The sequence below is a fragment of the Dipodomys merriami genome, unplaced genomic scaffold (assembly GCF_024711535.1).
Source record: "Dipodomys merriami isolate MVZ:Mamm:240054 unplaced genomic scaffold, mDipMer1.0.p SCAF_89, whole genome shotgun sequence".
NCBI lineage: Eukaryota > Metazoa > Chordata > Mammalia > Rodentia > Heteromyidae > Dipodomys > Dipodomys merriami.
In genome coordinates, this window is record NW_027206501.1 from 3,412,944 (window position 1) to 3,432,675 (window position 19,732).

The 19,732-nt window shown below is 38.0% G+C and overlaps 1 protein-coding gene across 3 annotated transcripts in view; it reads left to right on the forward strand.

Annotated features, from left to right (window-relative positions):
• The window catches only part of Kcnq5 (potassium voltage-gated channel subfamily Q member 5), a 549,988-nt gene that overhangs the window by 399,868 nt on the left and 130,388 nt on the right, over positions 1 to 19,732 (forward strand). For all 3 annotated transcript variants that reach the window (XM_070012173.1, XM_070012174.1, XM_070012175.1), the window contains exon 3: positions 7,013 to 7,139. In XM_070012173.1, the coding sequence (XP_069868274.1) occupies positions 7,013 to 7,139 (127 nt within the window). The remainder of the gene's footprint in view (positions 1 to 7,012; positions 7,140 to 19,732) is intronic.

Below are 19,732 nucleotides of genomic sequence, written 5' to 3' on the forward strand. Positions count from 1 at the left end.
AAAATAAATGAATACTGTAACTCCATCAAACACTGGATAAATTTGGCCAAAGTATACTATATGCATGCATGACAACAATATCAAACTAGACTTTGTTTAACTAATATACACTAATTGAAATGAGAGAAAAGAAAATGACCATTGCCTTTGGTTCGGGGGCGGAGGGGCTGTCTAAGCCAAGCTTCTAGGGGCTTCAGTTGGAAAGGAGTGAACCTTTATTGTTATTTTTCTAAGTAGATCAAGTACTTTGAATGTCATCTACTAATCTCTTCAGCGGTTATTTAAGTAGAATTTAACTAGAACCAGAGAACTAATTCATCCTGAGGTGCAGCAACAAAGGCACCAGAATTTGTCTTGTGGTTGCCCAGACAGCCTTAGAACCATCTGCTGTCTGATCATTTCAATTGATCGCCACAGATTTTTAACTTATTTGAAAGTAAAGTAAGGAGACTTCTTTTAAAAGGTGATTAAGAGATCGCCTCTAAGGCAACCACAGTGAGATCAGACCCAAACTTGCACAACTCATTTCCTTTCGGCTACATCCATCCATGGCTCTGCCGCTCATTTCTCAAGTTTTATTTGCACACTTTGGCAAGTGTGTGGGTACTTAGTTCTGCACAATTTTATCACATGTGGAGATTTGTATAGTGAACAGGACAGTCAACATACTCCACAATTCCATTGATCTTCCTCTTCTTTCTCCTCCTCTTCTTTTTCTTCTCCCTTCATTCCTTTGTCCTCCTCTTCTTTTTCTTCTTCCTTCCTTCCCTCTCTCCTTCTTTTTCTCCCCTTTCTCCTCCTCCTTCTCCTTCTCTTCTTCCTCTTCCTCCTCTTCCTCCTTCTCCTCTTCCTCTTCCTCCTTTTTCATGTTGGTATTAGAGCCTGTCACTCTCAATTAGCTTTTCTCACTCAAGGCGGAGCTCTACCACTTGAGTCACATTTCCAATCCCAGATTTTTGCTGGCTAATTGGAGATAAGAGTTTCACAGGCTTTTCTGAACAGGTTTGGTTTACTTCTTACCATGATCCTCACATCTCAGCATCCCAAGTAGCTAGGATTAAAGCACCCAACATAAGTTATACTCTTTTGGGGGGGGAGGGGGTCATGAACTCTGGGCCTGGCTGCTGTCCCTGAGTTCTTTAGCTCAAGGCTCTATACTTGAGCCACAGCACCACTTCCAGTTTTATGGTGGTTAATTTGAGATAAGAGACTCCTGGACTTTCCTGCCAGGGCTGGCTTTAAACCACAATCCTCAGATCTCAGCCTCCTGAGTAGCTAGGATTACAGGCATGAGCCTGAGCCACGGCACCTGGCATAAGTTGAACTTTTATACCCAAATCTCCTCCGCCTTCCCATTTGCTCATCCCTCCCCACCACCAGCCCACCCCATGAATCATTTATCTCACTTCTAATCACATTTCTTTAAATTTCACCTTGGTTCATTCCAAGAAATGTGATGTAAATGATATAGTCTATTGAGATTGGTTTTTAATCACACAGCATAATTCCCTAGCAGTTTATCCAAGTTGTTGTGTAAATAACCATGTAAGTTAAATGGTATCCCATGGTATGGATTTACCATACACAGCTTGTCTAATATCTTCATGATCCAAGTTGTTTTCATTATAAACAAATATTCTGCAAACATTCATGTACAGGTTTTTATGAAAGTGTATGTTTTTATTTCTCTAGCATGAATGCCTCAGAGTATAATAGCTGAGTTCTAGGGAAATCATAGGTTTAGTTTTATAAGAAATCTCCAGACTGGTTCTTTAAGAGGGTCTGTGTAATTTTATTTCTGACCTCATGTTTTCTATTCTTTTTTTTTTTCACTTTCACCATTGAGATTACTGTGTAGCAATATCTCATCATGGTTTTGATTTGCTTTTCCAGATGTCAAATATCTTTTCATATGCTTATCTGATATCTATATATTCCCCTCTTAGATGGATGTAAACACATTTGTTTGTATATATACATCTATATCCATTTAGATACCAATTCTATAATTGAATTTTTTTTAATTGTTAAATTCTGAATGTTCATTATATTTTCTAGATGCTAGAGCTCTGTCAAATATGTGGTTTGCAAATATTTTCTCCAAGTCTGTGATTTGTCTTTTCATGCTCTATACATGGGTTTTCATAGAGCAAAAGTTTCTAATTTTGCTGGAATCCAAATGTTCCTTTTATTATTTGTGCTTTTGGTGTCAGGTGTAAGAACACTTTGCGTGGTCAAAATACCTAAAATTTTTCTGCACTTTTCACTACATGTTTTATTATTTTAAGTTTAATATTTAAAATGCACAATCTTTGTAAATGATTTTTCTGAAAGATGTGAGATAGAAATTAGAATTCTTTGATGTTTTGCCTTCTTTTCTTGGTCCCTCCCTCCATACCTTTCTCTCTCTCTCTCTCTCTCTCTCTCTCTCTCTCTCTCTCTCTCTCTCTCTCTCTCTCTCTCTCTCTCTTGCATATGATATCAAATGATGATCAAATTTCTCTAGGATTCATTGTGGAAAAGCTACTTTCTTTTTTTTATTGTGAAAATACTGTACAGAGGGGTTACAATTACATGGGCAAGATAATGAATACATTTCTTATCAAGCATTATAGCCTCCTCCTTTGTTTCCCCTTCCTATCCCTTCCCATCCTCCTCCCGCCTCCCACCCAATCCTCCTCCCTCCTCCCCCCTCAAAGTTGTAAAGTTTGTTTTCAACATAACGAGTGTACATCTCATTGTTGCAATGGGTCCACCTGTATCCCTATTTAAACGATTTGGTTTCCCCCCCACAAATTATACCAACATCAAATACAGTGAAAGCAGGGGTTATACGTGGGGGAGGGACATACAAAGCAACAAAGAAATAATCTTATGAATGTGTTAGAAACAATCGCATGAAAGAAAAAAAATTCAATACTTAATCTTGGGGTTCATTTCCCTATCATCAACTTATCTGACCTTTTCTGCTTGACTCAGACATATACTATTTATTGCAAATAAGGAAAACCATGGGACCTATGTTTCTTTGAGCCTGGCTTACTTCACTTAATATAATTTTTTCCAACTCTTTCAATTTCCTAACAAATAGGGCAATGTCATTCTTTCTGATGGATGCATAGAATTTCATTGTGTATATATACACCACATTTTCTTGATCCATTCATCTACTGAGGGGCATCTGGGTTTGTTCCATATCTTAGCTATTGTAAATAATGCTGCAATAAACATAGTCGTGCTGGTAGCTTTAGTGTGGTCTTGTTTGTGAACATTTGGGTAAATGCCCAAAAGTGAGATTGCTGGGTCATAGGGGAGCTCTATGTGGAGTCTTTTGAGGAACCTCAAGCTACTTTCTTTACTGAATTATTTGTGTACATTAACAGAAATAAGTTAAGCATGTTTATATGGGTCTATCCCTGAATTTTGTAGTCCAAGCCACTGTTCTATATGTCTATCCTCTATCAACAACATAAATTCTTAGTACTAACTATTTAGGCGTAATTATTTGCTAAAGCAATTACTTCAATTTTTTTCTTTCCACACAGATTCTAGATTAAGTTGTTTTGTATCTCCAGAAAGCGTTATTGAAGACAAATAAGATTAGGGACTCAGTTTTAGCCCATACTCTGGAGTATTTTTGGGCAAGAAAGCAAAGCATAAGTTTTAGCTGTCCTTACACTTTCAGATTAGTTAAAAACAACTGGACCTGATGTTACCATGCTTAGGGGCCATGCTGAACACAGTTATCTTGCTTTCATGTCCTTAAAATCTATGTAACTTCAGATATGGGGCTCACAAATGATGATGTAACCTTGGTTCTTTAGATAATGTAAAATAAATCTAGTTTTATTTTCTCTCCAAAAATAAAGCTTTACTGAGGAATTTCCTTAAACCTCCAGACCAATTTGGAATGCATAACATCTTTGTTATGTTGAATCTTCCAACTTATGAACCCAGTGCTTCTTCTCACCAATCTCGGTCTTCTCTTATTTCTTTAATGGGTATTTGGTAATTTTCAGCACTTATATACTATAAGTACATGTCTTGATAAGTATGCCTTATTTTGATTTGGAATTGCTGAAAATAAAATTGTAGTTTCAACATGCTCATTGTTAGTAGACAGAAACATGATTGACTTTTTCATGCTGATCATTTATCCTTCAACTAAACTCACTAATTAGTTCTCACAGCATATTCATGGGTTCCTTGGGATTTTATCTCTAGACAGTATTACCATCAGCAACTTTTTTTAAAGAATGAAAAGAAAAATTACACCAAGAAAAAACAATCTGTTGTTGTTGAGTAGAATGTTCTGGGTCTATCAATCAGTTCTCCACAAGTGACCACGGTACTCAACTGTTCTGTGAAAGTTCTGCTTTCCGTTCCACAACTACCCCAGCAGTCCTGAGAAGGGACAGTCCTGAAGGTCACAAACACAGCTGCACATTTCTCTCTCTACTTCTCTCGGCTTCTCTTTTCAGCATTATCAGTTTTTGTTTCATGACAAAAGTGTGTTGACATTTTCCCCTAATCTCTTTCAAAAACAAAAAGCACTCAGCATATTTCTGAACATTAAGCAGTAAACAACTGGCAGACCTACTTTAGCCTACCTCACTGTAACAAAGAAATATTTTAATAACCTTAATATACTTTTCTCCTACACCATGGCTATACATATATATGTTATGTATATGCCTCTCTCTTTCTATACATATATATATGTATATATATATATATATATATATATATATATATATATATCCGTGTCAATTTTCATAAGAAAGAAACATAGCAATACCTGTAGGTAGAATCTACATGTTTTCATGGGTATCATTCACATCATACCCCTCTCAACTAAAGTGCCAAATATGCTGATATAAGTAGGAGATATTGAAAAAAAAAAAGACCTGCCACTAAACCAGGTTGGTGGCAGATACAGACATACATAGACATTTGGAAAAATGTGCTGGAATGAAAAATGGTGAGCTTGCTGGGCAGTGGTGGTTCGCGGCTTGTACCTGTAATCTTAGCTACTCATAAAGCCATGATCTGAGGATTGAGGTTGAGCTCTGGCACAAATGGTAGAGCACTATCCTTGAACAAGAAAGCTAAGAGAGTGCCAAGCCCTAATACCAGTGCATGCACACATACACACACACACACACACACAGATGTACACGTGCACAAACAGAGGATCTCATATCTTGGCACTCCAATAATATTCAATAAATGAATAGACTCAACTACTTAGGTATGCATTCAAAACAAAGCTGAAACTGAATCTCTGAGGAGGGCACAATGACCATTTAGTTATGCATGCATATATGAGTCTTGTAGGCAGATTTAAGTTACAGTGAGTAGGCAGAGGATTTGTTCCCCATCATGAGAAATATTCACAGACGCCATAGTGCAAAGTAGCAGAGATTAGAGGTGATGTTTCTACTAAGTACTTTAAAGTGAGGCATACCATCACACACGTTACTAAAGAATCAGATATGTCCCTGAAACTTGAAACCAAATGCCATTTTTACAAGTTTGGTTACCTTTTTCTTGCAAGAGTGGAGTAAGAGAGTGAGGAATGGATGGAAATTTTTACTGTCTCTATTTCTATATTCTTTATACTTTCTGTATTTTACTTGGCATATGGAATATATTATATTCTTCATACATAAAAATATTTGACTTCATTTCTGTGTTGTGTGGAAGCTTTAATAAAGCTCAAGTATCACTTTCCAATTAAGCCATTACAATTAAAATCCAGTTCATAAACCGCACTCTGTATGACACACACTGAGTTGATCCCACTTTGAAAAACAAGGTAGGAAGTTATTTTTAAAAACAAAACCAATTTTAATAAACTCTAGACCTGTCCCTATAGGGACAAATGACTATGCTAAGCTCACTCCAGAGAGACTTTCCTTTTCCAAATTCTGTTTGGTTTCCATTCAATGACTTACTATTTAATGAGCCACTTTTAGCTGGCCTTTCCCCAAGGTTCACTCACAACTCTTCCTAAATCATCTCTAAGTCATTTTGCTGGCGCAGGTGTTGTTGTTCAGGAAGCTGTGGCCAAAGGGCAGCAGTATAATTAACAAGCTTCAAATCCAAAGTTTCAGGTCTCACTTCTGGCAACAGAGAAATGTGCCACATCATGGTAAATGCATCTGAAACCTGTTGTTTTATAAGGAGATTTTTGACACTGTAATGACAAAACAGTATAATTCTAAATTTTACTTCTTTTTCTCTGAGAACAACTCTACTACAGCTCTTCTTCCTGCTTTTTGGTGGTTAATTGGAGATAAAGGTTTATAGACTTAACTGCTTGAGCTGGCTTCAAACCTTGATCCTCAGATCTCAGCTCCCTGAGTAGCTAGTATTACAAGCATGAACAATAGTGGCCGGCCCTGAAAACAGTTCTGTCATTACATACAATATGAAGCTCTGACTTCCATAGAATTTGCAATTATATTTAAGGGTCTACCCATTTCATCTCAGATCTTTCTTGTTATTGAATAGCTAAACTCAACTATATACACTATATATTGCCCATGAGAGAGACTATTAATTAGGCCATGTACTTAGTACTGAAAGCAACAGGCTTGGAATGAGTCAGTAACTTGAAGAGAAATCTCATTCCATGACAGGAAATGTAGTTATGATGAGGTTTTGATATTCATCAGTTTCAGTTTGACTTGATCAAGAAATATTTTTAACCTGCCAGGTGCTTCTGGCTCATGCCTGTAATCCTAGCTACTCAGCAAGCTTAGATCTGAAAATTGAGGTTCAAGTGGTAGAGTGCCAGCCTTGAGTGAAAAACACCAATGGATAGGGCCTGGGCCCTGAGTTTGAGCCTTAGTATCAGCACCAAAAATAAAAAGGAGATGTTCTTACCTGTAGACATTAACCACTAGATTGTCTTAAGCAAAGTGTGTGAATGCCCCTATTCACAGACTTTCTTACTAAGATTTGCTCTATAATGCTTCTCTCTGACATATCCTATCTGATGTTGTAGGAGTTCGTGATGATTGTCGTCTTTGGTTTGGAGTTCATCATTCGAATCTGGTCTGCAGGTTGCTGTTGTCGGTACAGAGGATGGCAAGGAAGATTGAGGTTTGCTCGAAAGCCCTTCTGTGTTATAGGTGACTATCAAATTTCCAGATATATGGATTTATGACACTGCATACTTTTCTTCTTTCTCCTTATTGCAAAGTTTGATCAATCTTACAGTCTAACATCCATGAGTACTCATCAAGCACTTTTGTGTTTTGAAAAGCTCGACTCAATCCTTACCACAACACTATGAATACTTTTATCATCCCCATTTTACAAATAAAGAAGCTGAGGCAAATACAGGCAGAGTAAGTTACCAGAGTCATATGTAGTAAAGTGGTGGAGCTGGAATTGGAGCCAGGTAATCTTTCTCTAAAACACTATTTATGTCAATTAAGATTCTGAGAGACATGGTTCCTCTGGGTTGCCCTGAATTAGAAAAGCATCAACTCCAGTAAGTATAAGCACAGTATTGCTTTAGATTGATAATAGAATTAAACTACTGTATCAAAAATAGGTGCCAGAATATTGGTTAATCACTTGTAGAAAACTAAATCTAGATCCTTATATATCACCCTGCACCAGAATCAACTCCAAATGGATCAAAGACCTCAGAGTCAAAGCAGACACTCTGAAAACATTACAGGATGGAATAGGAGAAACCCTAGGTCTCTTTGGCACAGGCTGAAATTTTCTTAATAGAGACCCAGAAACACAACAAATCAAAGAAAAGTTGGACAAATGGGATTGCATGAAATTGCAGAGCTTCTGCATGGCAAAGGACATAGCTAGCGAGATCAATAGAAAGCCCACAGATTGGGAGAAGATCTTCACTAGCCATACAACGGACAAGGGTCTCTTATCTAAAATATACCTGGAACTCAAAAAATTAAATCCCCCAACAACAAACCCTCAAAGAAACAACTGTCCAATAAATAAGTGGGCTAAAGACGTAAAAGAGAAACTTCTTGAAGAGAAAGAAGAATGGCCAATAGACACATGAAGAAATGCTCAACCTCCCTAGCCATAAAAGAAATGCACATCAAAACCCCAGTTAGAATGGCTATAATCAAGAAATCTAATAACAACAGATGATGTAGGGGATGTGGACAGAAGGGAACCCTACTGCATTGTTGGTGGGAGTATAAACTTGTTCAACCACTTTGGAATGCCCACTTTTGGGCATTTACCCAAATGATCACAAACAAGACCATACTAAAGCTACCAGCACAACTATGTTTATTGCAGCATTATTTAAGATATGGAACCAACCCAGATGCCCCTCAGTAGATGAATGGATCAAGAAAATGTGGTATATATACACAATGGAATTCTATGCCTCCGACAGAAAGAATGGCATTGCCCCATTTGTTAGGAAATGGAAAAACTTGGAAAAAATTATATTAAGTGAAGGAAGCCACACCCAAAGAAACATAGGTCCCATGGTTTCCCTTATTTGAAATACCTAGTATATGTTTGAGACAAGCAGAAATGGTCAGATAAGTTAGTGTTAGGCGAAATGAATGAACCCCAAGATAAGGACTCAATTTTTTTTCTTTCTATTGTTTCTAACATATTTATAAAATATTTCTTTGTTGCTTTGTATGTCCCTCCCCCACAGTATAACCCCTTTTTTTTTTTTTTTTTATTTTTTTAATTTTTTTTATTGTAGAGATACTATACAGAGGGTTACAGCTACATGAGTGAGGTAATGAGTACACTTCCACTTCCTCTTGAACATTGTTACCCCCTCCATTGTTTTCCCCCTACCATCCCCTCCCTCCCTCCCTTCCCCAAGGTTCTTTTTTTTTTTTTTTTTTTTTGATCGTGATTAAGTGATTACTTAATTTCCGGAAATTCACAGTATTGTGGAATAATGATGCTCATTTAAAGTCACAAGTTCATTCTAACTTTCCTGGAGCAAATTGTCTATCACAGTCTGTAATATATAACGGTGCTCATATGTTATATACCATATATGTGATCAGCAGCATGGGGATATTTAGTAGTGGTTCAACCAGATGAGTGGGAGTTCTTTGTTTCTTAAGTCCTGTTAGTTTTGTCATATCACCTAACATTTTGGATTCATCATCCACTTATCAGGGAGACCATGTACTGTTTGTCTCTTCGTTCTTGGCTTACCTCGCTCAACATGATTCCTTCTAGCTCCATCCATTTCCCTGCAAATGCCATTATTTTGTCATTTCTAATGGCTGCATAATATTCCATTGTGTATAGATACCACAATTTTTGGATCCATTCATCTGTGGTGGGGCATCTAGGTTGTTTCCATATCCTAGCTATTGCGAACAGTGCTGCAATAAACATGGAGGTGCACGTGTCCTTGTATATTGGTTCCTGTTGTTCAGGGTAGATGCCTAGAAGTGGTATGACTGGGTCGTAAGGGAGGTCAATCTTTAGCTTTCTAAGGACCCTCCAGACTGCTTTCCAAAGTGGTTGTATGAGTGTACATTCCCACCAGCAGTGTAATAGCGTTCCTCGTTCTCCACATCCCCTCCAGCATTTGTCGTTGGCTGATTTGTGGATGTGGGACATTCTGACTGGGGTAAGGTGGTATCTCAGGGTTGTCTTTATTTGCATTTCCTTCACCACCAGGGATGATGAACATTTCCTCATGTGTTTCTTTGCCATTTTTATTTCTTCATTTGAGAAGTCCCTCTTTAGTTCCCTTGCCCATTTAGTAATTGGTGTGTTGGGTTTGGGAGGGATTAGTTTCTTGAGTTCCCTGTATATACAGGATGTTAACCCCTTGTCTGATATATTGCTGGTAAATATTTTTTCCCAATTAGTTGGTTGTCTTTCTAGCTTGGTTGCGATAGCTTTATCTGTGCAGAAGCTTTTTATTTTAAGGTAGTCCCATTTGTCGAGTCTCTCTCCAATTTGTTGTGACCCTGGGACTCTGTTCAGGAAGTTCCTTCCTGTGCCTATTAGTTCAAGTGTCTCTCCTACTCTGTCCTGCAGTAGTTTCAGAGATTCAGGTTTAATGTTAAGGTCTTTAATCCATTTTGAGTTGATGTTGGTGCATGGTGATAGGCTGGGGTCCACTTTTAGTTTTCTGCATGTGGCTGCCCAGTTTTCCCAGCACCAACGGTTGAAGAGGCTGTGTTTCTTCCATTGTATGTCTTTGGCTCCTTTGTCGAATATCAGCTGGCTGTAGGCCTGTGGATTTATTTCTGGATCTTCTATTCTGTTCCATTGGTCTTCGGGTCTGTTTTTGTGCCAGTACCATGCTGTCTTTGTTATTATAGCTCTGTAGTAGAGTTTGAAGTTCGGCATGGATAGCCCTCCCATATTGTCTTTATCCCCTAGAATTGTTTTGGCTATTCTAGGTCTTTTGTTGTTCCATATGAATTTTTGGACTGTTTTCTGTATTTCAGTGATGTACGTCATTGGGATTTTAATAGGAATTGCGTTGAATTTGTATATTAGTTTTGGAAGTATTACCATCTTTACTATATTAAGTCGGCCTATCCAGGAGCATGGGAGGTCTTTCCATTTCCTAGTGTCTTCTGCAATTTCTTTCTTTAACTTTTTATAGTTCTCATTAAATAGTTCTTTTACATCTTTGGTTAGGTTAATTCCTAAATATTTTATTTTTCGGGAGGTTATTGTGAATGGGGTTGCTCCCTTTATTTCCCTCTCTTCCTGTACATTATCAGTGTATAGGAAGGCAACTGATTTTTGTGGGTTTATTTTGTATCCTGCTATTTTGCCGAAGTGATTTATGATTTCTAAGAGTTTGGGGATGGAGTTTTTGGGATCGTGGAGGTATAGTATCATGTCGTCTGCAAAAAGGGATAGTTTAACTTCTTCTTTTCCTATGAGGATCCCTTTAATGTCTTTTTCTTGCCTTATTGCCCTGGCTAAGGGTTCTAGGACTATATTGAAGAGGAGTGGAGACAGTGGGCATCCTTGCCTTGTTCCTGATTTTAGGAGAATTGGTTGTAGCTTTTCCCCATTAAGTATAATATTGGCTATTGGTCTGTCATAAATGGCTTTTATTGTTTTTAGAAATGTTCCTTCTATTCCTATTTTCTCCAGAGCTTTTAGCATGAATGAATGTTGAATTTTGTCAAAGGCCTTTTCTGCATCTGTAGCGATAATCATGTGATTCTTGACCTTGGCTCTGTTGATATGTTGGATTACATTTATTGACTTACGTATGTTAAACCATCCCTGTGTCTCTGGGATGAAGCCTACCTGGTCATAGTGAATTATTTTTTTTATGTGTTTCTGGATTCTGTTAGCTAGAATCTTGTTAAGGATCTTTGCATCTGTGTTCATCAAGGAGATTGGCCTGTAATTCTCCTTTTTGGTTGGGTCTTTGCCTGGTTTGGGGATGAGTGTGATATTGGCTTCGTAGAATGAGTTTGGGATAGCTCCTTCCTTCTCTGTTTCTCTGAAGAGCTTGAGGAGTATGGGTATTAGTTCTTGTTTAAAGGTCTTATAGAATTCTGCTGTGAATCCATCTGGTCCTGGGCTTTTTTTTGTTGGAAGACTTTTGATAGCTTCCTGTATCTCATTATAGGATATTGGCTTATTTAATTGGTTAACTTCTTCTTTGCTCAGTTTGGGCAACTTGTATTTCTCTAAAAATGCATCCATTTCTGCCCGATTTTCTTCCTTTAGAGAGTATAGCTTTTGAAAGTAGTCTGTTAGAATTGTTTGGATATCTTGGGTACGTGTGGTGATGTTTCCCGTGGCATCCCTAATCCTATTAATATGGGTTTCCTCTCTTCTTTTTTTAATTAATCTAGCCAATGGGCCATCAATTTTGTTTATTTTTTCAAAGAACCAGCTTTTTGTTTGGTTTATTTTGGTTATGGTTTTCTGATTTTCTAATTGGTTAATCTCTGCTTTTAATTTGGTTATCTGGCTTCTTCTAGTAGCTTTAGGTTCCATTTTTTCCTGTTTTTCTAGCTGTTTTAATTGCAACATGAGATTATTTACCTGGTCTGTCTCCATTCTCTTGATGTGGGCACTGAGGGCAATAAATTTGCCCCTCAGGACTGCTTTTGCTGTGTCCCACAAGTTTCTTTGTGAGGTGTTTTCATTTTCATTGAGTTGTAGGAAATGCTTTATTTCTTCTCTGATCTCTTCTGTTATCCAGGCATTGTTAAGGAGTGTGCTGTTCAATTTCCATGTATTGGAGAAATTTCTGCTGTATGCTTTGTTATTGAGAGCTAGCTTGATTCCACTGTGGTCAGATAGGATACAGGGGATTATGTCGATCCCTTTGTATTTGCTTAAGTTCCTTGCATGAACTATGATATGGTCTATTTTGGAGAAAGTTCCATGAGCTGCTGAGAAGAATGTGTACTGTGTTGTTTTAGGGTGAAATACTCGGTAGATGTCAGTTAATTCCGCTTGCAGTATGGCCTCTCTTAATTCGGTAGCTTCTTTGCCAATCCTCTGGTTGGTAGACCTGTCCTTTGGTGAGAGTGGTGTGTTAAAGTCTCCTAGTATTATCGTATTGGGATCTATTTTATTCTGTAAGTTTGAGAGCATTTGTTTGACATATCTGGGTGCACCAATATTTGGGGCATATAAGTTGATGATGGAGTATAACCCCTTTTTATACTGCATTTGATGTTGGTATAATTTGTGGAGGGGAAGGGAAAAAACAAATTGTTTAAATAGGGATACAGGTGGACCCATTGCAACAATGAGATGTACAAGACATTATATCGAAAAACAAACTTTACAACTTTGGCTCGGGGTGGGAAGGGGATGTGGGGGTAGATGGGAAGGGATGTTAAGGGGAAACAAAGGAGGAGGCAACAATGCTTGATAAGAAATATACCCATTACCTTGCCCATGTAATTGTAATCCCTCTGTATGGTATTTTCACAATAAAAAAAAATAGGTGCCAGATTCCTGTAATCCTAGCTGCTCAGATAGCTAAGACCTGAGGATCTCAGTTCAAAGTCAACCCAGGCAGGAAAGTCCATGAGAATCTCCAATTAACCCTAGACCAGAAGTAGAGCATGGCTCTAGTGGTAGAGTGCCAGTCTTGAATAGAAAAGCTAACAGCACTCAGGCCTAAGTTAAAGACCCAGTATCAACATTTTGTGTGTGTGTGTGTGTGTGTGTGTGTGTGTGTGTGTGTGTTTGTGTGTGTGTGTGTGTGTGTTGTGTTTTGTGTGTGTGTGTGTGTGATATTTTATAGGATTCCACTGTGTGGAATGAATGTCAGTGTGTTATTCCTAAAGGTGCATATCAGTTAGCATAGCTACTTTCTTTGGTAATTCTAGACCTGACAATATACCCATTCTGAAATGTGATTCCCCTAACTCCACAGCCCCCAGATGAACAGCAAAGCTCTGGAACCGATGTGGTTCCAGAAGGATTCCATTCCCCTGGGGTTCAGTTTTAAATTAACACTTCTCCATGAAGTTCCATAGGGCATTCTGAAATTCAGATCTGGTATTTCTCAGTAATATATTTAAACGATATCATAAATTTGAAAACTCTACAAGAGAGTAAGAAATAGGAAAAAGAGAGTAAGAAGAAACATGAGGAAACAGTTAGGGAACACTGATGGAAAGGGAGACTCATTAGACATCATGTTAAATTGTAACCCCATTGTACAAACTTTGAAGTTTAAGTAATTTAAAAGAAAAGGAAAGAAAATACCAACTGAACACCCAGATGAAGGAAGAGGAAGAAGAGCAGGTGGCAGTCTAGGAGGAGGAAGAGGAGGAGAAAGAGGAAATTGTGTCATTCATAGGAAAAGAAATGGAACTGGAGATCACGTTAAGTGACATTAGCCAGATTCTGAAACAGTATTGCATATATTATGTTACATGTGGAGCCTTTAAACCAAGCAAGCATAAAAGATGTTGAAGTAAATGAACTATTAAAAAATAAGAAGAGGACTAATGAGATAGCAAGAGGAGATAAGTGTACGTAATAAGAGGAATCATAAATAAGATCAAGGAGTTGCATATAAAAGATTGTGGCAGTTTAGCCATTATGCTGTTGATGTGGGAAGTATTTTCAGTAAACACACCAGTGCTAGGTCCTAAATTATGTGCTACTTGCCAACCAATGTCACATACTACTGAGCCAATTGACCAATTACAAGTTCTTGAACACAACTTGAAAGCAGCCCTTCTTGGTCATTTCAAAGAAATACTTCACTATTTCCCTTTGGAATTATCCCACTCTATTTACCTCTGAACTCTAAAACAAAACAAAATCAAAAGCTTTTCAAAACTTTATTAAAGAAGTCATGTAAAATCATTGTATATTTGTGTTAAGAAAATATAGATTTGTGTGTGTGTGTGTGTGTGTGTGTGTGTACTTGTGTGATTATTTGAAGATGAGAGTATCATGGTCTTTCCTGCTCAGGCTGGCTTTGAACTGTGATCTTCAGATCTCAGCCTCTTGAGTAGCTACGATTACATGTGTAAGCCTCCAGTTGCCCAGCCAGAAAATGTATTTTAAATAACTATAACCTAAGGAAAGAAAGGAGTCTAGATTTTTCGATCAGGTACTTCTTTTTGTTAAAATATTATTTTATCTTTTCCTTGTTTTGTGAACTTCCTTTGAAAATTGATTAAATTGTCTCTAGAATTAACAAAATCTTCCTTAACCTTGTGTGCAATTTATATCTCTCCTCTGAGGCTCTGTTACAAGAATTTTCTACAACTGTGGAGAAGAAAACCATACTCCTGATTTTGAGTCAAGTATATCTTAAGTTGCCTACCTAAATTCCTTTTTTCCTGTTTTTTAATAAAATGAAATCAAGATATATTACAGTTATCCCATCTATACATTTGGTTTTAACAAACCCTTAGATTTTCTTTTTTGGATTTTCTTTTAGCCAAATAAAACCCTGGCCATGTCATTTGTGTTTGGTGCATATGTGTCAGTGGTGATACTTGGTCTCAACTTTTGCTCCGCATTCTTTTCTTTTCTTTTCTTTTCTTTTCTTTTGCTTTCTCTTCTCTCCTCTCCTCTCCTCTCTGCTCCTTTCCTTTCCTTTCCCTTCCCTTCCCTGCCTTCCCCTCCCCTCCCTTTCCTTTCCTTTTTTTCTTGCAAGTCCTGAGGTTCAAACTTAGGACTTGGTCACGATCCCTGAGATTTTCTGCTCAATGGTAGTGCTCTGTCACTGAAGTCAAAGCTCCACTTCCAGCTGTGTGTGTGTGTGTGTGTGTTGTGTGTGTGTGTGTGTGTGTGTGTGTGTGTGTGTGTGTGTGTGTGTGTGTGTGTGTGTGTGTGTGTGTGTGTAGGGGATGGGTAAGTAATTAAAGATAAAACTCTCACAGACTTTTTCCTCAGGCCAGCTTTGAACCATGATCCTCCAATCTCAGCTTCCTGGTAGCTACGAGTATAGTATGAACAACCAAGCCAGCTTTGATCAGCCTTTTGCCTCATGGCTGGTGCTCTACCACTTGAGTTATGCCTCCAGTTCTATACCTTTTTCAATAAAAAAGTTCACTTGTTGGCCTTTCCTGAGGGGCTGCCATCTTGAGCTGAAGAATTGGCTGCACAGATTCCCTTCATCAATGTGTATGAATATTGCACTGAGGGGAAGTGGTTAAAACACCAAGAAGAAATCAATTTACATAGCATCAGCTGCAGATGCAAGATTAATAAGAAGCTGGTATTTTCTGGGGCACATTTCAAGATTGAAAAAAATGGCCCTATTATATCTGTCTTTAGAAGGAGTCACCAAGGAATGATAATAATAATAAAAAAAAAGCCACAGGTAGAAGTAATTGGTGAGCTTCCTGACATCTCAGACTCATCATTGTGATCTCAGCTTCAGCCTTGGGTAAGTCATTAATAAAAGCTGGAACAAACAAATGAATGTGAAATCAGTCTGAAGTTATTCAGGTATGCTAATGCTACTGGATAAATTAATGTTTCAATGTAGAAAAATCATAGAAGAGCCAGTCTAGGTAAAAAAAAAAAAAAAAAAAAAAAGAAAGACAAACTAAGCTACTATTGTGGTCACAAGTTGCAACAGAGGCTTGCTAACTTGCCAGCACCTTATAAACTGATGATTTTAGAGATCATTTGTGTGCTTCTCTGATTTCTGCATCTTTTGTTCTAAGAAACTTGCTCTTTAGCTGCTTCATCTTCTGCATCTTCTGAAAGTGTTTCTCCTTCATACTGTAACAAGGGTATTGTTTCTCACAGTTAACTGTCATAGATTCACTGTATCTTCTCTTGTGTTCTGAGTGCTCTAACTCAGCTGCACATGTGAATAAGACTCCACCCAGCGCCTCACACCTGTAATCCCAGCTACTCATGAGGTTGATATCTGAGGAATGTGGTTCAAAGCTACCATAGGCAGGAAAGTCTGAGATTTCTTTTCTTTTTTTTTTTTTTTTGGTGTGTGTGTGTGGGGGGGGGTCAGTTGTAGGGCTTGAACTCAGAGTCTGGGCATTGTTCCTGTGCTCTTTTGCTCAAGACTGATGTTTTACCCTTGTGATAAACAGTGCTACTTCTGGTTTTCTGATGGTCCGCTGGAGGTAAGAATCTCCTGCCCGCGTTGGTGTTGAACTGCAGTCCTCAGATCTCAGTCTTCTGAGTAGCTAGGATTACACATGTGAGCCACCGGCACCTGACTCAGCTTATAAAACTCTTTTCTCCAATGAATTGTCAAAAACTCCAGAAGTGGAGCTGTGACTCAAGTGGTAGAGCACTAGCCTTGGGCACAAAAGCTCAGGGACAGTGCCAGACACTGAGTTTAAGCCCCAGGACTGACACCAAAACAAAAAAAAAAAACACATGTACCCCAGTGTATTTAAATATATACTACACATAGATATTATATACACACTATCTATTAAATCTGTATATTACATATGTATATATGATCACATATTGCTTTCAGCTATTTAGTTTCATTTGTGTATGCTAGTACGTAGGATGTGCTCTGACTTGTTTTTTTCTTGTAAGACTGCTTCTCTATCACTTGAGCCATTCCTCCACTTTTGGCTTTTCGCTGCTTAGAGATGAGTCTCAAGGTTTTGTCTACCCAGCTTGCCTCCAATCCTTAATCCTCAGATCTAAACCTCCTGAGTAACTAGAATTATAGGTATAAGCCACCAAGTCCTGGATTTAACTATTTAAATGTATGCATTTTCATCAACTTATAAATAAACAAAAAAGATGATACTTAGCCTGGAACAGGTGGCTCACACCTGTAATCCTAGCTACTCAGGAGGCTGAGATCGGAGGATCAAAGTTCAAAGTCAGCCCAGGCAGGAAAATCTGTGAGACCCTATCCACCTAAAGCTGAAAGTGGAGCTGTGGTTCAAATGCTAGAGTGACAGCCTTGAACACAAGTGCTTAGATACAGCAGCTAGGCCCTGAATTCAAGCCCCAGGAGCAACACACACAAAAGAAATGCATGTTTACTGTTCATTCAAAATGTTAGATTTTAAGGAATGAATGTTAAAATTCTAGGCTTCTTATTTATAGTGACAATATCAGATCACTTATTACTGCTTTTTGTGGGGGAGTGGAGAGAGAAAGAGACTGGAATTGAACACAAGGCCTTAGCATGACCCTACCCTTTTTTGTTTTAGTAATTTTTGAGTTAGGTCTTATAATGTTTCCCCTGGAACTTGGCTGGACCCTCTTCCTCTTACCTATGTCTTCCACACAGCTGGACTATTGGGACTGAACCACTATACCAACCTTGTTAACTGAGATGAGGTCTCACTAACTTTTTTGTCAACTTTCCTTGAACTGAGATCCTCCCAATCCCTGTCTCCCTACTGCTGCTCTTCAATCTGAAAGGGAAATTGGGGAGAAAGCAGATACACTTTTCCTGTATCAAACTGCAAACGCTCTCTAGTGACATTGTCGTGAGATTCTCTGGATCTCCCACATCAGAGACATCTTCTGGAGGAAGCAATGCTCCACTCAGAAATGCCTTTAGACATTTGTAATGTTAAACAGACCATTGGCAATTGAAGTAATCATCGACTTGATACCCCATTGAATTTCCACCATAACTTGAGAAGCTGATAGGATTTGACCTATCGGAGGGTACACTTAGAGGAAAATGAATGATTGATTATTGTCTCCCACTCATAAACTCCAGTAGAGTACTATGGTATGTTTTATTAATATTTTGTACTGTCATATCATATAAATATATTCATTCATGGACAGAATACTGATGTGCCAAACATAATTTTAGTGCAAACAATGCAAAGATGAATAAAACATAGTCCCTTCCTGTAAGTCCCTTCCTATGCCCTTAGAAAGGGATGAAACCAAAAGATGGATAACTACAGTGTTGTAAAGCTCACATAATACTAGTTGAAGCAGTTATGATAAATAGGCTATAGAATATGATGACTGTGCCTAACGTTAAGAAACAAAGATGATCATAAATTTAAGCAATCCAAAAAGAATTATATTTTTATGTAAAACATCCAAATTATGGGTAAATTTGGGTAGAAATATGGATAATTTGAATAGGAATGTTAGCGTTTTTCTGTGTCCAAGTATGTCTAGAGACTCAGGAATAACCAAAAGGAGAACTCCCTTAATTGGATGATCCTAGAATATCTAAGTGGGAGTCCTAAGGGTTGGCCTGAATATTGAAAAAGAGCCTGCCATGGAAATACTGAGCACTTATCTTTGCAGGCTAGGTGAGAGTAGTTGCAAAGATTTCGGGGACCTGAGGAGCTTAGCCTGCACAGGAGGAACATATAGAGTATTGTGGCTGTAATGCCAGGAAGTCTGGGGAGACTGGAGAAGATGGTACAGGAGGCCAGTAGATTCCACTGTAGGGCTGCACAGACCACAATGCAAGTTAGGGTCTAGAAACAGGCCACCAAGGGAAGGCCAGTAAGTTACTTGTAGGCCAAATGTGAATATTGGAGTTAAAAATAGCAATGTGTTTTTTTTAATCTAGTCCCTTTGAACTTTATGTCAGCAGTATACAAATGATTATCCATTGTGAGAAACATACAAATAACTTATGAGGGAATTATTTCTGAATTTCCATATCTATATATTTCTGCCCTCAGAACACAAGATTTCAGATTGACAGGAAAAATAAGTGTTATTTTCTATGAGCAACTGGAATCATAATGTTCTAGAAACTCTGCTGGATACCCATTGGTAATATTACCAAATAAGTAATTCCTTACAGCCTTCTTGACTAGAAGACTGTTGTAGACTTTTATTAGTCATGATGATTACAATGCAGATTTATTTCATTAAAGCTTATTTATTTCCTTTGAGAAATTGTCCCCTTTGCTTCAAGATGTTATCTGAGAACTTAGGATCAGTAAGAAAGATTAAACTATCACTATGGGGTAAATTTTCAAAGTGGTGCTTAGAATTTACCAGTATGAGACCCATTAACTTCCGTGAAATTCCTGCAGTTAAACCACTGCACGTGGATTTGAAAATGTTCTGCAGGATATCTTTGCGGTGCTTTTTGTTAAAGTTTTAATAAATATCACAGAGCAACTCAGTACAAATCTGAATGCAGTATTTAAGAATGGGGCTAATGTACTTACTGTTCAATCAGAAACAATCAGAATTAGAGTTTCAAGCTCCTTCTCTATTAAGTCAAAAGAACAATACAAATCCACTTTTGATTCTTCAAAGAGCGTCCTTCTATGAAGGAATTTGGTGGAGGTCAATTAGAATCTAGTGCTCATAAAGCAGAACTCAG